Source organism: Callospermophilus lateralis, chromosome 8, assembly GCF_048772815.1.
Source record: "Callospermophilus lateralis isolate mCalLat2 chromosome 8, mCalLat2.hap1, whole genome shotgun sequence".
NCBI lineage: Eukaryota > Metazoa > Chordata > Mammalia > Rodentia > Sciuridae > Callospermophilus > Callospermophilus lateralis.
In genome coordinates, this window is record NC_135312.1 from 6,103,507 (window position 1) to 6,127,912 (window position 24,406).

General features: G+C 47.0%; 1 protein-coding gene across 1 annotated transcript; it reads right to left on the reverse strand.

Annotated features, from left to right (window-relative positions):
- Positions 1-1,190: 1,190 nt before the first annotated feature.
- Zbtb49 (zinc finger and BTB domain containing 49) lies at positions 1,191-24,398 on the reverse strand. Its single transcript, XM_076864542.2, has 8 exons — positions 24,335-24,398; positions 19,583-19,749; positions 16,419-17,509; positions 13,971-14,017; positions 7,285-7,358; positions 5,264-5,346; positions 5,016-5,177; positions 1,191-2,205 (listed from the first exon to the last, which is right to left on the reverse strand). The coding sequence occupies exons 2-8, from the start codon at positions 19,732-19,734 to the stop codon at positions 1,523-1,525; spliced, it is 2,292 nt and encodes a 763-aa protein (XP_076720657.2). The 5' UTR covers positions 19,735-19,749; positions 24,335-24,398; the 3' UTR covers positions 1,191-1,522.
- Positions 24,399-24,406: the final 8 nt, after the last annotated feature.

Here is a 24,406-nt window from a genome sequence, read left to right on the forward strand (position 1 = left end):
TGGTGGGGGATCGAGGGGAGTTCCATTTGCTTCTGTGTTCAATTGGGAGCAAGATCACGAGGAGGGGCAGGTGGGAGACCTGAGCAGGGGACGAGAAGACAGTCACACAGAACAGTGGTGACCCAGGTGGGAGGGAGGGCTTCTCACCAGTGGGCACAGCGGCCCTGTGCAGGCTCAGAGGGCGGAGGCTGCAGGTGAAGGTGAGCGTGAGAGGCCGGTGGGGAGTCATGGCTGAGGCCACAGGGATGACAGGGCCCAGGAGAATGCAGGGCTGCTGGGGTCAGGACAGCGCAGGAGCTGGAGCAGCCGGAGATGGGAGGACATTCACACAAACGTGCTCCAGGCTCAATCCCAGGCAAGTCCCATGCAAAGCACCCACCTTGTAAGAGGCACAGCCTGTGCAGGGCCCCAAGTCCTCAAGAAGCTCCGGTTCTCCATGTGCAGGTCAGGGACGCTGCAGCACCTACGCAGGCCTCGTGGACTGCAGAGCAGTGAATGGCCGGTAACCCAGGAGGGAGCCCGCCGCTGGCTTCACACGCGCCCTGCGACTGTCTCCCCCTGAAAACACTGACCTCGTTGGTTCATGTCTGGGTGACAGAAGCTGATGTGAGGCGGCGAGGGTGCTCCCAGCCCTAATCTGCACAGACCACCCGTGCTGAGCAGCACGGCTGCAGCCACGCCCCATGGTCTCCAGTGACAATGTTGTGGACACAAGTGCTCCCAGAGGCTGCCATCCTACTGGGAGGCAAGAGGAAGTGCCTGTTTAAGAAGCCCTGCCCGGGGCCAGGGGCCGGGGGCCGGGCGGCACCTCCAAGTGGGTCTCAGGTCAGCCCCATAGGTGTTTCTCACTCTGAAGGAAGAAAACCAGAGGACCAGAGAGGCTGCGTGGCTGCTGGGGGCCAGGCTGCTCGCAGCTCGGGGTCCCTGGTGTCAGATGGCAGAGCAATTGGACTTAGGATTCAGCTCCGCTGCCAAGACCTTGCTAACCTTTATTTTAATTTTTTGCCAGTGCTGAGCTCAAACCCAGGGCCTTGCACATTGATATTTACTTTTATACCACCATCGTCTTCAGACGATCATCATTTGGAGAAAACAAATATTATATAGAAAACAAGTTTTGTTTATTCAAATTAAATTATGTTTCCTATACAAATAGAATCTGTAAATAAAAATACAAAATGCTACAAATTTCAATCTTGTAAAAATGCAAAAAATAATATCTGTATTATTACACATATACTTTTCCTTTAACACAAAAGTGTACAGTAGTTGACACAAAGCATGGGCGCTCACGCTGGTGGAAGGTAAGGTGATGGCTTCTTCCGCCCCAGGCTCTGGGATCCCCACTCCCACGCCTGCTCCAGGGGCACCAGTGGGCCCCCTCCCACTGTCAGGAGGGGAAGCATCTACATATTCTCTGATGGTCGGCAGGGACCAGGTGCAGGGAGGTGGAGGACTGTGGCCTTGAGACTGGTTGGCCACACTGAGGAAGCCACACTGGGCAGCAGGTGCTGATGTGGGGTCATTGGTCCAACTCATTTTCATTCTGCAGTGTTTTCATCGCCAGCCCCCAGAGTGTCATACTGGAGAAAAACTGCCCCTCTGAGTTCCTATAAGCTGTGGAAGACGCACGGCTGCCCAGGGGATCAGGGCAGTGATTGTCCAAAGCAGCCAGAGAGGAGCGGACCATGGCTGTGCTGTCGGCCTGCAGTGGTTCACTGCTGGCTGGAGTGTCCATGTCTGGGTAGGTGTAGGCCTGGGGCTGGGGCTGGGCCTGGGGCACCTGGGGCTTGGCCAGCTTGACAGCGTCCAAGCTCAGCTTCTCCTGGGCACTGGCACCAGGACGGGGAATCATGGAGCGTAACTTGCAGTAGGAGCCAGCAGACTGGCCGTCAAATTCCGTCATGGAGTTTCCCACCGGGTGGACAGGGAGTTTGACGGACACTGGCATCAGCGCCACTGACACGTCCTGGGAGAAGGAGTCGGAGCTCTGGGACTTCTCCAGGTCAGAGGTCTCGAGGGCGCGGCCGAGCTCCTCCAGCACGCCCGGGCTCTCGGCGTCAGCCCGGCAGTGCATCTTCCTGTGCCGCCGCAGCACGGCCGAGCGCGTGAAGCACTTGCCACAGATCTCACACGTGTAGGGCTTCTCCCCGGTGTGCGTGCGGACGTGCCTGCGCAGGTCGCCAGAGCCCCCGAAACACTTCCCTGCAGGGGAAAGACCAGGGTTGTGAAGTGGCCTTTCTGGAAGGATCCCTTTCCTCTTGACATCAAGTGACCATGGTTTAAGGAGAGCTGGTGGCCGATGGCACCTGCTCACTTTGGGGCAGTATTCCTCCTGCTGCAGTCCCCCCACCCCCACTGGCCTGTGGGTGTTGAGTCTCAGCGAAAGTCCTCCAGGGACTCACTGTGCCCCCTGCACAGAGGCCACCTGCAGGCCTGCGCTCCCCACGTCTGGACTCCCCTCATCAGTCTCACTGACGTTCCTAAATCCAACATGCCACCCTGAAAGTCAGAAACGCCTTTCCTTAGAGTACTCCTGGAGTACACATACAACCTCCCCAGGCCCTATTTCCTTTTTCTGTGTAAAGAGATGGAGTTCCATAGTCAAAATAGGCAAGAAGCTGAGAAGTGGAAATTGTCCATCAGTACCAAGGTTGTGTTCACACAAGACGCCCGCCCTCTGCAAGCATGTGTGCGAGACCTGCCTTATGCACCGCTCTGCTCCTTCAAATCTCTCTCTCTGCCCTTGTCACATAACAGGTGAGGTACTAAGAGGTACGTAACAGGTAAAGTACTAAAAGGTACGTAACAGGTGAGGTACTAGGGAAAAACACCTGAACAATCCAACTAGACGGAACCACCCACACACTGAACTCCGGGCAGTTTCCCATATACATATTCCAAATCCACATGCCCTGGGAACTGCCTGTTTCACTGCTGCATTCTGTTCAGCACCACTGTCTTCACAGGACACAGTGGAAGCCCTTTCTACCCTGTCTTGATGCCGCACTGTATTCAGGTCTGGACACTTGTGATCGGAGGCCTCAGCATGGGGGCTTATTGCTGCATATGCAAGTGCTGCCAACTGTTTACCTAGGTGATGAATACCACAGCGAGGGCGTCGTCCCTGGCATGTGGGATCTTCATGATAAATCTCCACAGCAGAAAGGACAAGGGAAGGCTCTCCTTTATGCCTCATGCATGGACAGGAGCCTGGCTCCACCTGCGTCCCTGCTGTGCCAAGGCATGACAAGATGGCACCTTTCTCTACATGGTCATGCTAGTGGCGGTTGCACTGGCAGCAGAGAGGAGGGTCAGCACTGCACCAGGTGGCATGCTCCGTGCTCCGTTCACAAAATGTGTGCAGCCACTGACCAATGAGGTCAAGCTGAGCTGCTTTGAATCCACTTACAAGAGCTGCCTCGAGGGCAAGGAGACACTAAGGAAGAGTTTCCCAGGCACAAACTCTGCAAAGCCCAGGGCGGAAGGGAGGGTCAGCTGGAGGGACAGTGCGGTCAGGTGTGCGGGAGAGGGGCGCCTGTCTTCAGGGCCATGCAGTGAGTGTGAGAGGCAAAGCTCAGAATATGAGCCACCGGAGCAGGAAGCCTGTCTACACAGCGAGCAATGAAACCCATCCATGCCAGACCCTGTCCCTGCATGGCCATAGCTCAGGGGCTATGTGAAGAAGTCAGACACCAGCTACAGGGAGCCCAGGTATAACTCCACTACAGAGCCGTCCTGAACAGGCAAACCCAGAGACAGAAGTAGACAGGCAGTTGCTGGTGGCTGGGGATGGGAAGGGAAGTCACTGCTAATGGGTATGGGGTTTCCTTTTGGGGTCCTGAAATGGTTCTTAATGAGACTGTGGTGAGCAGCACAACTGGGGGAATATATGAACACCCTGACTGTTCATTTTACATGGGTGAATTTTATGGCATGGGAATACTCTCTAGACACCTGACTTGTAGGAATATTCCCATTCCCTTTATGTCTCTGTTCCCCCTAAGGTTGACCTTGTAAGTCAGAAGCAGGGGCAGGGCAGAACCCTGAGGTGGGGATACAGAGGTCCCCTTCCTTCCTCCACTAGTGGGACCTGAGCAGCAGCAAGTCCTAGATGGGGAGGAAGAGAAATTTAACTCCAAACCAAGCCCACGGTCGTGATGATTATTTAGAAGTGACATTTTAAACTGGTGATCTAAGGCTGAGTCTGTAACTTAGAAGTGATGGAACTTTAGTTTTTAAGAGGCTCCAAGTGGCGTGGTGTTGCCTGTGTTGGTGTACAATTAGAACTGGGAGCAGAGATTAGGGCTGCCTTCTGGCTGCATCCCCCGAGTCCTGCCCTAGTTAAGACGCCAGTGCAATCAGAATAGGCCACTCTCCACAGCACTGCGCTCCAGGATCCCACACTTGTTCTAAAGAGATCGTCATAAAGATGATTGTCACTCGTCTATTCACCGTGGTCAGGTGCTGGTCCTGGGCACACACCTTGCCTGGGGGCAGGCACCGTGCACTCACAGGCCTCCGTCTCTGCATCCTCATCTGGGCAGCAACTGCCCCCGTGCCCAGCCTGCCAGCTCTCCACTGTCCTCTGTGCTGAAGTCACCAAGCCACGAACATGCTGTATAATCTGCTGTATAATCCATGACCCCACAAAGCCCATCCCCTCGCCCCTCAACGTGTGCCCCCAGGGCTCCAGGAGGACACTCTGGTCTCCAGCACCCTCCAGAGCTTGCACCCTTCTCATTTGGACATGAGCCTTCAGTGCCTGAAACTCTTGGTCATCTTCTCATCCAGAGCACTGGGGACAGTTTCTGATACCTCACACAGTGAGCACATTCCTGAACACTGGAATGAGAGACCACAGGAGGTGGCAAAGAAAACTATCATTGTCATCTTGCCTAGAAGGAAGCAAGTGTCTATCAGAGGCACCAATCAGATCAGCTCAAGGTGAGCAGGATGTGCTCTCCCACTGCATGGTTGACCAAGTACCCCCAGGGGACGAGGCAGAGGCTCACCACAGGCGGAGCAGCTGTAGGGACGCTCCCCGGTGTGCCGGACCCTGTGCTTCACAAGCTTCCGCTGCATGTTGAAGGACTTCCCGCACTGGTCGCAGGTGAAGACCTTATCAGCCGTGTGCGTCTTTTTGTGCTCCTTCAAGTTACTGAAGTTGCTGAACCCTAGGGAGACCACAATAGGCGGTGAGCTGAGAGACAGGTGGACTGGAGCAGACACCTTCAGGGCAAAGGAGGGTGCTCTGCTGTACCTCGGCCACAGGTGTCACACAAGTGTGGCTTTTCTCCCGAGTGAATGATGATGTGACGCTGGACATCACCGGAGGCTGCAAACCTGCAATATAATTGGAAAATTCCATTAAGAGCCTGGCAACACTCCTCAGGGTCTCAGTGACCCAAGCCGCTGAGGGGAAGACAACGTGTTCCCGCTCTGCTTCAGAGTGGTCTGATTCACCTGAAATGTGCATTTAAACCGTTTTTCCTTGTGTCTCTTTTAAGAAAAGCAGAAAATGATGCAAGGTCTTGTTTTTGCATTTTTCCTGCCTGGTTCCACCTGACTTCCTTCCTCAGCTTTACACGGCACGAGAGCAGACCCCCTGTGCTCTTGCCTCATTTCCTCAGGCTGTAAAGGAGAAGGAAGCCCTGGCTGGGAGGAAAGCAAGGCCCTTCTGTGCTGCAGTCCTGCAGAGCCCGGGTGAGTGTGGCCGCCTGTGCTCAGCAATGCAGCCCTGGCTCTCCTCCCGCAAGGGAGGCTCAGGACCAAGAGACAGTGTGCCAGAAAGACTCCCGAGAAGCTCACCTCCTGCACCCTGAAGACCAGGAGGGAACAAGCCCGAGAAGCTCACGCCCTGCACCCTGAAGACCAGGAGGGAACAGGCTCTCCTGCAGTCACATGGAGACTCACACACGTCCTGCGGCAGAGGGAGAAAGGGCTCTGAACGGAGACAACCAGCCTCCACTGACAGCTGCTGTGTGCCAGGTGATGGGACAGATGCCTCAAAACTGTCACCTCACACACTCTCACACCACCGGGAGGCATTTTCACCCCACTTTCCAGATGGGAAAACTGAGTCCACAGACGGTCAGTACCCTGCCGAAGCAGCAACTCAACCCAGGAAGTCTGTGCTTGTCCTTCCTGGCACACCCAACAGGAGTATGTTGCATTCTGGGGAAGGGGCTGCACACAGAGGTGACTCCTCATGGAACTCAGAAATTGATGACTAGAAACACTGAGAGAGGGTGACATTCAGGAGTGGGGCACTGATATGAGCACGTGATACCTGGCACCGTATTCCAGAAGCCACAGCAGAAGGGGGACATGGCTGGCTGGGCAGCTTGGTTCTAGCCCGTTTTCTACTAACAGCAGAGATAGTGTTTACCTGAGCCTGAATCAGGGTCGCTCCTGCCTCTACTGTTCCCCAGCACATGATGCCACAGTATCAGAGGGCTCTGCCTTCTTCTGGCCCAGGGCTCGTCTCTGACCCTGACATTCTTCAGTAGGAGCTTGTCAGAGGCAGAGAATCTGTGCTGTTGGATTTTATGCTGTGACCACAGCACTGAGCACACAGGGGGCATTTAACAGATCTACCCAGGCTGTGGCTAGTGGTCCTGGCTGACAGCTGGGCTTTAGTATAACAGCTGGGTGGCAGAGTAGAAGACCTTGAAACATAACCAAGTGAGGGAAGGAGGGCTGTGGGCTGTCTGGGGACGCGCTCCTCATCTATACCACCCTGTGCAGAGGAAACTGCTACTCATCTTGTTCCACCTGCATCAGATACTCTGCTGCCAGCTCAGCTCTCACTTCTCAGGTCAAAATCCACCTGCCCATTGAAGCCTAGCACTACACTCCTGCCATCTCCCCTGAAGTCCAGCCACCCACGCTGCAAGTCTCATGTCCCTGCTAGACAGTGCCCTCCTTGGAACATCAGTCTATGATCACGACATCCTGCAATGAATTAAAGTTTTAGTATAAAATAAGGTTTCATTTAAGTCCCATTTCCTTCCTAAGACTCCTGCCCCAGATGTTCTTTCTTTTAATTTTTGTTGTTGTTGTTGTTCTTTTTTTTAACTTTTTGGTTGTAGATACACACAACACCTTTATTTTTATGTGGTGCTGAGGGCTGAACCAGCGCCCTATCTGCGCTGGGCGAGCACTCTGCCACTGAGCCACAGCGCAGCCCACTTTTATTCTTCTCACTCTGTGTTTCACATGAAGAGACAGAGGGCGTGACCCCCACCCACCCATCATGCACAGGCCGAGCCCAGGACGAACCTCTTCCCGCAGATCTCGCAGATGTAGGGTTTTTCACCAGAGTGCCTGCGTAAGTGAGTCTGCAGGTTGCCTGCCTGCAAAGAGAGGAGAAGAGAGACACCAATCATCAGAGTTTTCTTTTTTTAAAGTTGCATAAATTCAAAAGGAAAACTACAGATTTAGCCAGGTTCAACCCAACTTTCAATGAAGACTACAGAGATACAACTTAGAAGCCATGTGCAAGAAGGTCAAGGACAGCAGGTGCTGCCTCTGGTGCAGCCACCTGGACCACACAGGAGCTCCTGGCTGTGGCCTTGCACATGTGACCACTTTAGGTGCCACCTTTGTAAATGCTCTGGTCCCCAGCCTGTATTCTAAACAGACCTTGATGCATTTTATTTGGGTATCTATGTGCAACAACATTTGGAAAAATAAGAAGCACTCGTGTATGTTCACTCCAGTATTCACTGTTTCTAAAAAAAAAAAAAAAGTGCTTTTGGGAATAAGGAAGTATACATGGGGCAGCACAGTTCTGCCTGGGAGGCTTATCATTTTGACCTTTGTGCAAAAATGCAAATCAGAAGAAATTGGCAGTACCATGGGGCCTTTTGAGTTCCTAATTTCTGAAACTAGCAGGGCTCTGCAAAGTTACACTGATAAGGAGATCATCAAACAGATTTCCAAGTACTAATCAAGGGAAGTCAATATTAAGTTACCTAAAGTACAGAGAAATGAAAGTCACAAATGCTTTAGATATTAAAAAACTATTTGGAAATATTTCAAATTAGGATTTGGAGATAAGACTTTATACTGCCTTAATTTAATGGTCTCAAGCTGTTATTTTCCCCATTTAATTTTTTATAGTATTCTGTGGCCAAAAGACAAAAATATACAAATAAACTAAGATGCCTATGGCTCCAATGTGTAGGCAGGATGCTCTAGAGAGACAAGGTGAGAAGGAATAGCATCCAACAAAGAAACTGTCTTTTTAACTTTGCAAAGTATACTTTAAGTAGAATGCAGAGATGGTTCATGGTTATAGGTCTGAAGATGAATCTCATGTTCACCTGTGAGTGAAAACTCAAATATAAAAAACTTGTGGGCTACAGGACTTGGAGTTCACGATGTCTATCACACCCCGGGAAACACCGAGACAGACGCTTGCATTAGACTAAGATAAATTCAGCTTAAGGAGAACTTGGGTTTATTTTCAATAAACAAAGAGAAAAAATTTGGCAAAACTTTGGGAAACATCCTGTTTTTAACAGAATAACTATTAAGAAGAGTAAAATCACCACAAATATCAACAGCTATGCAGATCTGTTCAAAGTCACACATGCCACTGGTAACTGCTACCATTATTTCTATTTTCTAGATGGAAAACAGATTCAGAAAAATAGTTACTCCAGTTACATGGTTAGAGTACAAATAAACAGGTGGTCTGTGTGATGCTGAGCTCCTCTACTTGTGGAGCAACCCTGAGAAAAAGCCAGCTCATTGTGAGCAGTCAACACAACAGTCACTGGACACCCAGGAAAAAACCCATGGGTGGAAAGACACATCACTGGTGGCTTTAAGCCAATCACTTCAGAACCTCAGAACAGCCTATCAGTCCTGGAACATTGCTGCTCAATGGTAAAGCTGGACCCTACGGCTTCAAGTTGTTTTGTAAATTGTGTATCATGACTAAAAACCTGCCAGTTAATTTTCAGCATGGCTTAAATGGAATTATTTATTTTCAGACCAAATATAATCAAATGGTCTTCCTCGTAATAAGCAGTAGTAAAAAACATCCACATGCTTCTTTACCTACTTCTTACTGGAAACATAATAAAAATAATTCTCTTTTTCCCACATCAAAAAGCACATTTGGCCAGGTATGGTGGTGCATGCGGCAGGAGGTTGAGGCAGAAAGATCGAAAGTTCAAAGCCAGCCTCAGCAATTTAGAGTGAGGCCCTAAGCAACTTAGTGAGACCGGTCTCAAAATAAAAAGGGCTGGGGATGCGGCACAGAGGTTAGCACCCCTGGGCTTAACCCCCAGTACCAAAAGTAAGGAGCACATATTGGTCTGATAAATAATATGAAAGTAGACTAAATAAAACTAATAGGATAATTCATTACATTTAGATGATTTCTGAATGTAATCCACACAGATCATTCAGCACACTTGGGTCTGCAAGGTCCGGGCTTTGGTTTGTGCTTGGTAAGCTTCTGCCAGGCTCCCATGTGGAGGTCCTCCTGAGTGCACAGGCCAGGTTAAAAATCAAAATTCCTCTAAGTTGTAATAATGCTAACAGCTTTCATTGGTCAAGAATTAAGATCTTACGAACTAAGCCCTTTGCAAAATTGTTGTGCATAATATTTAACTCAATTGCCACATTTTTTTTTGAGATGGGGTCTATGTTGCCCAGGCCAGTCTTGAGATCCTGCATATGGTCAAAGATCCTCCTGCCTCAGCCTCCCAAATGCTGGGATTATGAGTGTACTCACCATTCCTGGTTGACACAAGGACTTACAGAGCATAGAATTCACATTCTGTACAGAACTAAGGAATCTGGGAAGTAAATTACTGGCTTCAGATCATAAAATTTGGATTGAATTCTCTAATTCGGCTTTATCTGCTGACTCCAAAACTTACGCTATTAAAACTATAATTAAAATACTACCAGTAAAGGAATTTCAATTATTTTTTTAAAAGTAAATACCACTTCAAACGAAGATGAACTTAACAGAAAATCTGCATAGAAAAGTAACCCAAGGGTTGGGGCTGTGGCTCAGTGGTAAAGCGCTTGCCTAGCATGTGTGAGGCACTGGGTTTGACTTCTGCCTTTTCTTTCAGCACCACACATAAAAAATAAAATGAAGTCCATTGACAACTAAAAAAATATTAAAAAAAAAAAAAAGTAACCCGGGTTGAATGATTTTACAATAAACCCTTTTGACATGGACTCAATGTCGGTATTCAAACATGAACAGACCCGGCCACAATTCTCTTCCATGAGTGCTCCAAACAGCAGCTGAGTGATAATATGACCAAGTCAAGGGATCCATCTAGTTCAGGAGTATCAAGACTTTAGGATTCCATAAAGTTGTAAAATTAAAAAGATAAATTGCAAAAGTTCATTTCAATGTCCTCATTTTTTACATTTTTATCATGGAGGGGGAAAAAAATCACTCTGGCATTAGTCCTGCACCCTGGAACCTCTGTCTGAGCAGACACCTGGAAGGTGTCATGAGCACGGGAACTGAGGGAGCCACCCAGTCCAGACACCAATGTGGGGAGACTACTGCCTCTCACCCTGTTCTGCCTCTCAGGACTCATCCTGCATGGACTCCCCGGTGCTTTTCTTTATGCCTCCCTGAGGGACAGAACAACTGCTCCTTTTCGAAAGAAGCTGCATTTGCTGGACTGACTTCTCCATCGCTGCCCTGGTCTATGTGCACTGCAAGGAGACAGGGCACCTCAGAAGAGTCACAGGCATATTCCCAAAGCAACATGGAGCCTTACTGCACAAGAACCTGAGAGGTGAAGCGTGCAGGTTATGCTACCAGGTATGTGGTCTGTTGCACAATCAAAGATGATACCAGGGCTGGGGCTGTGGATCAATGGCAGAGTGCTTGCCTAGCATGCGTAAGGCACTGGGTTCCATCCTCAGCACCACATAAAAACAAATAAATAAAATAAAGGCATTGTATCCATCTACAATTAAAAAAAAAAAAAGAGGATAGCAGCTTTCATAAGCTGAATGCTATGGAGTGTGCTGGCTCATTAATGAAGGCACAGTTAACTTTTTAATAAAATCTAACTGTACTAAACATTAAGTTATCAGCATACAGGGTCAGAAATTCTGACTCGTGTTTTTTAAACTTTTGAATTCTCAGAAGGACAAGGCTTTAGGCACCCACTGCTACTAAAACACTCTGGCAAGCAACATGGGGGTGTTCCCGTACACTGCAACCACTACCGTGTTCCCGTTTATTACCAGGGCTAAGGGAGGGTTGTGGGCATCATGCACTGAGCATCCCCATGCAAACAGCACTGCTGCTCTCCTGCCCTAGGAGGCCAGGGACGCCTGGCTTACCACACATTTGTCTCCAGGGCACTCTGGAGCACTTGCTGCCCTGCCTCATGCGCCACGCCTTTAGGAGGAAAGGCGCACTCTCCTCGGCCTGCGCTGTTCCCGTTCCTGTACGTATTCCAGCCCAGCACATTCCATGTGAGTGTCCTTGATGGTCAGTGGTCACTTCTTCCTCTGAATGATAAGCTCCCCAAGGCCTTACTTTGGTCCCCTCTAGCCACAGCAAATCTCGTGGACAGAACAGGGATATAACAGGCTTGCAATAAAACCTTGTTGAATGAAGTCTTTAAAACAATTCCTGTTCATAAAAATTTCATCATTTCACTATGAAAAAAACACAGCAACAAACATTTGAAGATTGTGGCTACAGATAACTCTATGTTCACAGAAACCCAACAAAAGCAGAGTGTGGTGATGCACACCTGCGTTCCCAGCAACTCAAGAGGATTTCAAGTTCAAGGCTAGCCTCAGCAACTTAGTGAGACCCCCATCTCAAAATAAAAAGAAAAAGGGCTGGGGAATTTGCTCAGTGATAAAATTTCTCTGAATTCCATCCCTGGTACCAAAAATTAAAAATAGAAACCTAACAAAAACACAGATACCAACTCAGAAGAAAAGAGGAGGCATTTGCCTCAGACAGGGATGTCTGCTAGGGTTTAAGAGGGCAAGTGAAGGCCAGGACCTAAAGCAAGTCTCCAATTTGTCTACGTGGCAAAATCACTGATTTCTAAATAACAATACTGGAGCCCGCCCAAACCAGGAGTCAGCGTTTCTGAGGGTAGGCACCAGGCATCAGTGCCAGAGGAGAAGGAGAGGCAGGTACAAGGAGGCCTGGATGCTGGCTTTCCTTTGGCTACCAGAGGGAGTCAGGAGGGCTTCTGAGCAGAATGTCAGAACATACTGCATCATCGCAATTTAACTGTAGAAGTGCTTTCCAGAATGTTTCCATGAAGTAGTAGTGTTCCCATCTTAAGAATAAGAAAAACAAGGACCAGAGAAGTTGCCATTGCTCATTATCAACAGCCTTGCAGGTCGGGGGCTTGCCCATAACACCCAAGATGTGGGAAGTGGTGGGGACAGGAGGTCCCACAAGGAGACTGGGACACAGAGCAATGCGGGCTGGTGAGGCAGGATGGGGCAAGAGTATCAGGATGAAGGGAGTAACTCACTATACCAAGAGCTTCACCTAACTCCTTCCCTCCTGCAGCTCTTTTGGGGTAAGCAATTTTATTATCCTTATTTTACCAATAAGGGAACTGACTTGCTCAAGGTTGCACAGCCGTGATCCCTGTCAGAGGCAGGCTTCAAATCCAGACCATCTGGCTCTACAGACCAAGCTTGGACCCTGGGGCCGGGCGGGCAGGAGGATCGCCACTAGAATGGTGCTGGAGGATGAGCACTCTGCTCATCTTGTCAATTATGCACTCCCCATTCCCTGGGCAGGAGCCTCCCCTGGGATGACATAAACACACTGCCCAGCCCAGAGGAACTGACCATCCGGGGAGGACAGGGTTGCTCACGCACAGGAAGAATGCTGGATTTGGAACATCACTGCAAGCGGGGAGTTAATGAGAGGGAGGAGTGGAGTGGAGTATGGCTGGCAGGTCTGGTGTGTGGAAAAGTGGGTGCATCCTCAGTGATGCAGGGGACACTGAGAGCTGTGTGGGGCAAGATGGCACTCACAGCTTCCATGCTCTGCAGGACCTCCCTGCCCAGCCCTACCACACCAAGGGTCTTCCACTCCTGATGGAGACCAGCCCAAGCTTATTTTTCTGGCTGAGCAGCATCTGCAGATATCTGCCCTCAGGCCCCAGAGCGGCTGCCATCTTGTGTCCCTTGGAAGCCCAGTGCTCTGCACCTGGCCATGAAGAGATGAACTTTACGTTTCAGAGAGAAAAGCAGGTGCCCACAAGCCACGTAATTCTAGAACTTTTCTGTAAAACATTAAATCTCTAGGTTTGTGTCCAGGGCCTAGCACAGTACCTGCCCATGAGAAGGTATAATAAAGGTTTTCTGAATGAGAGAATTAACTACGTGTTCAAAAGATCTTAATGGAGGTCAGCTAAAGGAGAGCAGTAAAAGCAGGTAATAAAAATGATTTAGGCTAGGAACAGTGGTGCACACCTGTAACCCCAGCTGCTTGGGAGGCTGAAGTGGGAGGACTGCAAGTTCAAGGTCAGCCTCTGCAATTCAGCAAGACCTGGTATCAAAATACAAAAAACCCAAAGGGCTGGGGATGTGGCTCAGTGGTAAGGCATCCCTGGGTTTAATCCCTAGTGCCACACACACACATCTAGTCCTGATAAGAATAAGACGACTATTGGTGGAATATCATCTGTAGGCTCCAGGGAAACCACACTGTGTGTGGTGCACAGGAATTTCATTCACCAAAGAAAAGGCATACCTAGGATGGGACTCACCCTTAGTAAGGGAAAGGAAGAGGTACTGTGAGAACCTGCCCGACCTCGTGAACTAGAAATTTGTGTTCTTAAAAACTATCTCCTGATTTATTCTGGAATTTTCAAGTAATAGATATTATCAAAGGTAAAAGAGTATCTTATTCATAATAAAAATAGACACTGCGTTTCAGGTTTCCAATTATTAATAGTAAATAAGAGTATTCCCACCTGAGAGAAATGTTTCCCACATATGTTACATTCAAAAGGTTTCTCACCTAAAACAAAGCAAAACAAAACAGAACAATTTGTAAAACCAGTACTAGCATTTGAGCAATAATTATTTAAAATGTTTAAATGATCCCTGTTCTCTTTCACACGGAACAGGACATTCTCCCCACAGCAGGACAGCGGAGTTTCTAGTTCCACTGTCACTTGGCTCTCACAGATAGTGCTCAGTGAAATCTCTATGTTCTTCCTCTAAAAAAATCAAATGGCTCTCCAGGTAGAAACCTGTGGTGAAGATGAATGTATTTATCTGCATTCAACGCAAACCCCAGGCTCTCCTTGCAGTTTTCTTGCTGAACAGCGGGAACCTGACTCCACTTTACTACTGGCTCCTAAGAGGACAGGCAGCCCATTCGCACCACCCATAGTGTGAATGCGGGAGCCCCAAACAGGGTGGACCTCCTAAAACATGATGGGACAAGGAGACAGCCCCTCTCTGCTGCCTCCCAGCCTTGGTGGACATGCTCACAGGAGAGAGTGAGGCTTCAATGGGAGAGGTGCTCCTCTACGGTCTTTGCAGTCACCTCCCATGTAGTAGCTCTAAGTGATCCTGGACAGAACAGGCTATGGAGAATGGATGCCGCTACAGGAAACCACAGCTGTGTGCACACAGCCTGCAGACCAGGACCTGCAGAAGGTGTCCATCAAGGTGCCACCCGTGGGCCACACAAACTAAGGAGCAGCCTGAGCCAACAGCCTTCCCTTTCCCTGTTCCACTCAGATCACATGCTACATTAAGACCCTCTTCGAGAAATAACAACACTGTGCTCCCTTCTGACCACACTGCTGGGCTCTGCTAGCTTTCTGGGCTCACTGTAGCTTCGTGGGCCCTAAATGATTATAATGATATTGTCTGTATTTTGGGAGTCCAAAAAAGGATTATGTATAAAATTACTATGATAATAGGCAAGTTAAAATTCCCTTAAAAGATATACTGAAAAATGAGAGGTTACTGGTCACTCAGGTGCTAAGTGAGCAAGGCTAGTAACTCCACCCAGTGGGTCACAGACTTTGGCCTTGGTATCCCTGCACTGGTAAAACCAAGGTCCAAGACATTCTGTCCATGTGGGCTGTGTCTATCAGTGTGCGCTACATTAGAAATGAAGAGAATGAAGTCCGTGACGCACAAGCACACTTCACTGGCCACCAGGATGGGACATCGTCACACCACGTAGCCACTGGCAGGCTCCACCGCAGGCTCATGAGAGAAGAGGAAAGGGCAATGATGCCCTGTGTTATTCTGAAGACAGTTTTGGGATGGCAGGTCCCAGAGAGGGTTTCCAGGCTCTGCTGCCCTCTCATCAGATGTTCTCTCAGAATAAGTAATTTAGTTTCCTTTAAAGCTAAACAGCTAAATTTCTCAAAAAAATTATAGTGATCATTAGGCTGCAGGAAACTTGAGCAAAATTCATGGCAAAACCAAGTCTGTGATGCCCACACATTTTGAACTAAGAGTAATAATTATAACAGCACTTTATATTTAAATTCACTGAAATTTATAAATGGCTTTCACAAATATTACTGATTGATGTCTCCCAAATATACATGAAGAGGTAATCACCTAAGCAAACCGGGAATCCCAAGTGATAAGAGAACACTACATCAAAAAATGCAATGACCACACTGTATGTGTAGTTATTCTGGAAGCTTCCTGTGCACACTGTCTCATGACTACAATTGTACACTAATTTGTAATGTTATTAAAGTCATCATGTCTAATTATAGGAAGGAAAGTTATATGTAGGTATTATACAATGTAATATGTATATGGTATACTATATATGCAACATATAACACAAATGGTATAATACCTCTAAAAATTTGTGAAAGGGGAGAAGGAATGAATTAATAAAACCTTGAAAATTCAATGTTTAAAATGGAAGAATTTTTCTTTTGAAAATATCAAATGCTTAAAGCTTCCAAATCTCAATTCTTCAAATCAGATATTCATATTTCTTCTGAGAGACCTTTTAGAATTATTCAAACTATATTATTTTAGTTTCAATTACCTACATTATGCTTTGAAAAAATAAACTTGATCTAATTCTAAAAAAACAACTAAATATAGCATGACTATTTTAGAATTAATTAGGAATTTTGAGCACATCAAAATAACTGACTACACTTCTTTAGAAATGGACAGTTTGTCACATAAAACTACATCTGAAATAGAAAGTACTCCATCTTTCAAAAATGGCTCTATTTTAAAACCATTTGCAGAATTTTAAGATGCATCATTAAAAATTAAAAGTAAAGTGTAGTTAATGTCACTTGAGTTTTAAGAACACCAATGACCTTGTCAAGAAAAGAGCAAAGCTTCTTATACAAACAAGGCAGGGTGTCATTGCAAGTGACTTCCTTCCCCGTGCCTGTGGGTACGGGTCAGTGTACCTGTATGAGACCGTTTGTGCAGCTCCAAGTTGCTTGGGTGTTTAAAAGGTTTCCCGCACAATTCACAAGCGTACTGTCTCTGTGAATGAAGACTCTGGGACTGATCTTCCAGTGTGGTGGGGGCTTCGGACAGCTCCATCTCACTAACGCAATTAAAATTCTCAGAACTGATGTCTTCACTTTCTTTTTCTTCAGTACTTCGGCTGCTAGCTTCCTCTGCCATATTTTCACAGGCAGATTCCGTCCTCTTTGTTAAACCATAATCCAACTTGTGTTCAGATGCTTGCTCTGCTGATTTCTGGGACTTTAGGAAATTGAGTTTCTTCAGGTGAATGGCCTTTTTGAGCCTCATCTGTTTGGTAGGTTGTTGGCCGGGGGCATCCGACTCAGGGTCTGGGATGGAGTCACTGGGCGGCTGGGCCAGGAAGGTAGAAGGCAAGTGCTCAGAAGACTCCAGGAGACACTCAGAATGACTGATAGCACAAGACTGGCTGTCCACTGCAGCGAGGTCTGCAGGGGAAGTGAAGGCAAAAGGCTGCTCGGTTCCTCGATCTTGGCTGGGACAAGCAGCCTGTTTGCAGTACTGCTTACTGTAAAAGTCTCTGAGTTTGTAATAGTAACTTGGCTGTTTGCAAGGCAGCTCTGAGCAGCTGCTGTCTAAAGCACTGGGGGCTTGTTTGGACATTTCACCTGTGGAATGATGAAGACTGACTGGCGGAGCGTGAGGATGCGGCTCATCCAAAACCTTAGCATGCTGGGTCCCTGCAGGACACTCTTGCAGTAAATGAGGGTAGTTTTCATTCATAACACAGGTGGCATCTGAGGCCAGAGTGCTTTGCAGGGAGAATGTACTGTCACAAGGCATGCCAGGTGGCTGTTCAGAGGCTGATTTTAAAAATGTGTGGCACAGATCCAGAACGTTCTGAACTTGCAAACACTGAGCTGTGTCCAGCATTACTTGAATATTGTCTGGGTTCAAGTCTAGGTGAGAGGTGTACATGAAGTCCAGGATCTGCCCTATGCCGCTGATGTTTTTGACATCCAAATGGAAAACATCATTCTTCTGGCTTGAAGAATTCTGAAAGAGGCTCCTGATTTAAAAAAAAAAAAAAAATCCATTTATGATGAAAACTATTCTTACAATCTGCTTTTTCTTATAACATTCATGTTTAATATTTAAAAAAAAACTACACATAGCAATATGGCTTATGACTCACAAAGACAGATCTGAAAATTATTATGAACATGATCTACTTAACATAAATAAGAATGTTCTAAATATCTTTTCAATCTGCAATTATCCATATATATTAATTACATATAAATAAAAAAAACCTAAATTCATGCTTTTGAATATTACATTTAGTTTGACAAATGACATATTTCAGACTTTAAAACATATTCACAAATACCTTCATGTCTAAGTGCCTTAAAAATTTCCTAAAAATAAAAACACCTGTAACAAACCAACCCTTAATACATATTTTGCTTTGCAACAAGTAAATGCCTAATTACTGGCAGGTTTTTTGGCAACCCAATGGTCCATAAGCCAATAGTAAGACACCTCATGAGTTAACGAATTAAAAAAAAAAAAAAAAAAAGATGCCATAAAGCAGGCTCTTTTTCTGGGTACAAGTCAAATTCACAGTGAATGAACTGGTACTGTGTGTACTGTAATCAAATGAGTTAGTAAACTGTCTTGCAGCTTGTTGATGACATTTTGTTAAATATAGTCACCTGTTTTCCCAAAATGGCCTTCAGTTCTGAATTATTTCAGCTCAAAACAGCCACACAACAGAGAGACCTAACTCCTTTTTTGTCCACCCCTCCTCTGCACCCCCACGCACCCAGGAAGGCAGAAGCAGGTGACAGCAAAACCCAAGGGTCTGGGGCCATTTTGCATATGGACAAAAACTGCGGCCCAGCTTCATGAGCTGGTTCATGACAATCCGTAGTGTTGTGGACTGTAACAGACTTCATTTCATGATTCAGGGTTTTACAAGGGAAAGAGCAGATCACATTCTATATATTGGTTACTAGAGCAAGAAAATGGTACGCATGCTGCAAATAAACAAAAAAACACTTAGGAAAAAGAAGTCATTGTGTTTAAAGAGAAATAAACCTGCTAACCAGAAAACTAAATTACGTAGAATATATAACTTTAATAATGTTAAATAACACTGAAACAACCATTTCGTGTTATTCAGCATTTATAAATAATAAATCTTTCACATAAGTACAAATGATTACAGGGAAAACAATTGAATTCAAACCAAATATTGTTTTATAATATTCAAATGAGAATAAAAAAAGATGAAAAAAAGAAAATAAAGCAGCCCATAGAATGTTTTCCCCTCTGATTTTTTCTTCTTCTTTTTCCCCCTTGCAGTACTAGGGATGGAACCTAGGGCCTCCTGCAGGCGAGGCAAGCACCTTATGACTAAGCTATATCCACAGCCCTTTCTAAATTTTATTTTATTTTCAGACAGGGTCTCACTAAGTCGCCCAGGTTGGCCTCCAACTGGTGATCCTCCTGCTTCAGCCTCCCAAGTAGCTCGGATTATAGTCATGTACTTGCCTGGCCCCCACTCTGATTTCTTATCACAGAAAAATTGTTACCAGGAATTCAATTCCTTAATCATTTTATCCTGAAAGGAAGATATATGCAGAAGACTGAAATTAAATCAAAATATCAAAATAAAAGACAAAAGTACCAAAACACTTTTTTCTTTTTTTTTTTTTAGAGAGAGAGAGAGAGAGAGAGAGAGAGAGAGAGAGAGAGAGCGCGCGCGCGCGGGAGAGAGAGAATTTTAATATTTATTTATTTATTTTTAGTTTTCAGCGGACACAACGTCAGGATCGAACCTGGGCCGCCCGCATGCCAGGCAAGCGCGCTACAGCTTGAGCCACATCCCCAGCCCACCAAAACACTTTCAATCATCCCAAATACACTTTAGTTAAGAGGTATTTTTCCTTTGAGTCATTCTAAACACAAAAGCAATAATCATATTAAGTTGAACTAAAATCAAAATACCGCCCCCCAAAAACCCCCACGGGCAAAAAGATAAAAATAGTCAAACTCAAGAAGATAGAAAAATGTGATCAAAATGCCTCCATACTAGAAGGGCGTCCCCCATAGCTGGTAGGCTGTACGAGATACGCACCTGAAATACTGGCTGAAGGCTGCCAGAACGTTCTTATGTGCTTTGAAGCAGACCCCTCTCACCACCAGCATGCAGTCGCAAAGCAGGCCCTGAATGCGCTGCTCATGCAGTTGTTGGAGAAGATGGCAGCTGTGGGCAGCAACAGGGTCCATGCTAAACCATGAGACCTGGAGCAGAGCATGAGAGGAGACTGAACACCACCACTGGACATGACGCAGCCCCCACAGCACTCGCTCCTCTGCACCTCCCCATGGCAGCGCTCCTTCAGCTCAAACACATACCCCGCCTCCTCCCATGAAGCTCAGTTGGCAGCATCTAGACCAGTGCTGCTGGAGAGCACCATTTGCAGGATGGAAATGCTCTCTGCTGGGTACTCAACACAGTAGCCACTGGCTCCATGGGACAACCGTGCCCTTGAAACATGACTGAGGAACTGAAATTTCATCCTACAAATTTATATTTAAATGGTCACTGTTTTTGATAGTGTAAATCCAGAATACAACCATGATACTAAGTGTACCTCTCATGGTCTACTTAGTTATATGTTAAATTAAAAAATAAAACAATACACCTATATCCACACAAGGTTAAAAAAAGACAACTAGTTGAGATCAAACCCACATCTGTTAAACACCTAACTTATGGGTCAGTGAATTGGAAGCTGGGGAAAATCAGGGGCCATCTTAGGGAAATGAGGTGCAAGTCAAAATAACTAGCTTCACCAGACAACAGGAGGCACCCTGCAGCAGCATGCTGGATCCGGGGCCTTTGTGCCTCTCTGATAGGTGTGAGGGAAGTCAGGGAAGGAGCCAGGAAGCTACCTAGGGCAGACAGACCATAGGCAGTAGGCCTCTTGAGTGCGACTCAGTGGCAGGAGATGCCATCCTAGATGGCAGGCCACAGTGAGCTTCACAGGCCTTCTAAGAACCCTGACTAACTCTCAATGGGATAATGCCATAGTCCCCCAAAGGCTCATGTGGTCCACCAGGTGAACAGGAGGTAGCGTCTTGGAAGTAGGTCATAGGGAGTGTGTCCTTAAAGGGTATATTTTACCCCTGGCCCTTGCTCTCCCTCTCTCTCTGCTTTCTGCTCACTGTGAGGTGAGCCACTTTGCTCTGTCACACCCTCCCCACCATGGTGTTCTGTCTCACCACAGGCCAGAAACAATATAACCAAGTGACCTGGGACTAACACCTCTGAGACTGTGAGCCAAGATGAACCTTTCTTCCTTTAAGTTGATTTTCTCAGGGATTTTGTTACAGCAACAAAAGGCTGACCAACATATAGGAAACCGTTATGTGTACACAGAAAGTTTAATCATATGACAACTATAATAACTACTGTGTGCTAGGCTATAGGTTAATAGCAAAGAACAAAACATGTTGGGTCCCCACCCTAATGAAGCTGATATTCTAGTAAGGACAACAAAATAAGTGCACAGTACACCACTTAAACAGAAGGGTGACAGTGAGACATTGGGACATACTGCTCACTCCCAGGCCCAGGCCCTACGAGCTGACAGCTTTTACTTCCCATTTTTTGGAAAACTGGCTCTGGGAAGCCTCAGTCAGCTGTAGACATCCAACTAGATAGACTACCTGGAGAGGGAGAAGGGCTCCGGGGCTCCGGATCCCAGGGAAGCCATGCTCATACTCCTCAGGGTAGCCTGTCCAGAAGCTGAATACCACTCAGTGTCCCAGATGAAACCACATGGAACTAAAGAATTACCCAGCTGACATCTGCCTAAATTCCTGACCCACCAAACTGTGAGATAAAACACTTCTTAAGTCACTAGCAAAAGCTTCCCTTGACCAAATCAATTGCCTCTTCAATCTACTGCTTTCTGATTCAAGTGACCCCACTGAAAAGCACTGCATGAAGTCTCTACACAATTCAGGACAAATATGTGGCATACAAGGTGCTGGTGTAACAGGAGGAACACAGGGATTTCGTCCATGTTTGCTGCTCAGTGTGATAGCTTTCTATTACTATAGAAAATACCTGAGATAATCAACTTATAAAGAGAAAAGGTTAATTTTGGTTCATAGTTTTAGAGTTTCAGTTCATGATGGGTTGGCCCCAATGCTTTGGCTTTGTGGTAGCACATCCTGGCAGTTATTCATAATGGACCAAAACTTCTTACCTCATGACCAGAGTGTAGAGGCTGGGCCCCCACCATTACTTCAAGGGCACAGCCCTAATGACCCGAGGGCCTCCTATAAGGCCCCTCTTCTTTTCACCACATCCCAACAGCACCAGTCTAGGTAACAAGTGTTCAACATACAGGCCCCTGGGGAACATATAAGACCCAAACTACAGCAAGAACCTTGGACTAGATACTCTAAGGTTTTTTTCTTTTCCTAAAAGCTACAGATCTATACCAGAAATATAAAGGTAGAAAATTTGGCTTTGTTAGAATGATATCAACGATGGAAATATAGGGAAAAAGAAAAATGGAAGAAAACCCTTCCCTTGGGTGGATGTGAATGAGAAAGTGCTTTTAAAGGGAACAAGAGCCAGAATGGAACTTTAACCTGCAGGGAAAGCACCTACAGCAAAAGCCCTTGTTTGGGGTGGGGGTGTGCTGCAATTCTATCAATTGGTCCAATCAAATGGATGAGTTTGTCAAAGTTTCAGTGAAGCCATTAATAGATTACTTCTCCAAGGGTCCAAAGTTCATGTACCTCAATACCAAGCTTCCTTAGAAGGATCCTAAGGGGTATTTGCCCATTATGTTTAAAAAATTTTTTTTATATTGATATCGATACAATTATAATGATATCAATAGTGGGATCCACTGTGACATTTTGAATATGCACATTATATAATTTGGTCAGTTTCATTCTCCAGTGTTTCCCCTTTCCTTCCCCTCCTCCCTCACCCTGGCCCCCTTCCTCTACTCTACTGGTTTCCCTTCTATTTCATGAGATCCCCCTCTTTTCCTATCAACCTTCCATATATGAAAGAAAACATATGACCCTTGCCTTCCGGAATTTGGCTTATTTGACTTTACAAAAATCTCTCAAGTCACATCCATTTTCCAGCAAATGACACATTTCATTCTTCTTTATGGCTCAATAAAACTCCATTATATACATATAGCACTTTCAACTCACTTATTTCTAGTCCCTCACCCCACCCCAGAGACAAAAGTGCTGGTTTTAAGCAAACAAGCCTTGGTCTTGCCTTAGCTTTATGTTGACTCTGTCTACTAGGAAGGCCAATTCAGTTAAATAGGTATTATACGTCTATATGTACAAGATATTGTTGTAAGGATGAGTACTGGCAAATTGAACAAGATCTGTTCCCTGGCCCTCAGTTTCCCATCAATTACTTAATTTTACAGAATATCGACTGTCTGCAGGTCCTGAGGGTACAACGGTGAACAACTCCATATGCTCATCCACGCCTTCATGAAGCATCAGTCCAGTGGGAAAACAAGTACAGCTCTGCAGGAGCATTATTAAGTAGGGGGAGGAAACCTGTGCGGGGAGGGTCAAGGGAAAACTTTCTGAAGGAAGAGACATCATTGCTGAAACCTGAGTGTTAAGTCTGTCAGACCAAGAATGAAGAGGGTCTATCCTCTTTGAATTGGGGGAGTGGGGTTAAACAAAAAAGAAAATGCAGGACAGCACAAGAATAATATGCTGTGCCCTGTGCAAAAACACTACCACAAAACACCTGGGGCACCCTGCTTTTCAACCCCTTGGCCATTCTATCATTTCTGTTGGCAAATATTCACCTCCTTGTCCCCTTGGTGAATTCCTTGTTAAGGGCTCAATCCTGTTCCCAAAATGTGACTGCACATGGAGATTAAGGCCTTTGAAGAGGTAATGAAGTTAAAACCCAGGCCAAGAGGGTGTGCTACTCCAGTCTCAAAGATGTCATTATGAGAAGAGAGGATCTGGACCACAGAGAGACATCAGAGATGCAGGAGCACAGAGGAGAGACAATGTGAGGACAAGCACAAAGATGGCCACCCGCAAGCCAAGGAGAAAGCTTGGGGAAGAGGGGGGGAAGCAAACCTGCCTGATCCTTGATCTTGGTCTTCCAACTTCTAGAACTGTGGGAAAAATTAAGTCTGTAGTCTAAGTCACTTGTATTGTCATGGCAGCCCTAGCAAACTAATACATCTGCTCTTCCAGGCCCAACACTGCTCACTGCCAGAGAAGCCTTCCTATCACCCATAGGCGCCGCCGGGGGATTAATGGTTTTCATAATACTTTGCTCATCGCTCATTCAACTTTCATTCCCTTATTTAAGCAACAAGATACTTAGTGACCACCGCCGGATGCAGACCCTACTGTGAGGGCGGAGAACAGCTAACGTTTATTGAGCAATTACTAAATGGCAGATGCTGGACTCCCAACCCGGGAGTCCTACCAGACGGTGTGGGAACTGCTATCAGACCCGTTCCACTGATGCAAAACGGGGAGGCCGAGCCAGGCGGGGAGCTCCGCGGTCTTAGGCACCTCCCCAACTACAGCGTGGAGCGGGACGGAGCGAGGCGGCACCCACGCGGGGCGGGCAGCCGGGGAGGGGGCGCACTCGCAGGCCCGGCCACTAGGTGCGGAAGCGCCCGGGTGCCGGGCGCGGGGCGGGCGCGCGCCAAGCCGCGCCGGCCGCCAGCCCGACAGTACCCCGCAGGCCGGGACGCCAGGCGGCGCGCCCAGGCGCTCCGGGCCGCTCCTTCTGCGCGAGTCGCTCCGGGCCGCTGCCGCCTCCGCCTTCGCGAGGCCGGCGGCACCTTACCCTCGGAGGCCGCTCCCTGCCCTGCCGCCGCCTCTTCACCTGCTGCCCAGGCCCCCAGCGCCGCAGCCGGGT

What these genes read in the sequence shown, in the direction of transcription:
- Zbtb49 (XM_076864542.2), bottom strand. Translation starts at nt 19,734, where the DNA reads ATGGACCCTGTTGCTGCCCACAGCTGCCATCTTCTCCAACAACTGCAT. An exon ending in GTGGGAAACATTTCTCTCAG is followed by an intron (nt 7,359 to 13,970) that starts GTGGGAATACTC and finishes CTCTCTTTGCAG; the next exon opens with GCAGGCAACCTGCAGACTCA. An exon ending in GTGTGACACCTGTGGCCGAG is followed by an intron (nt 5,178 to 5,263) that starts GTACAGCAGAGC and finishes TGGTCTCCCTAG; the next exon opens with GGTTCAGCAACTTCAGTAAC.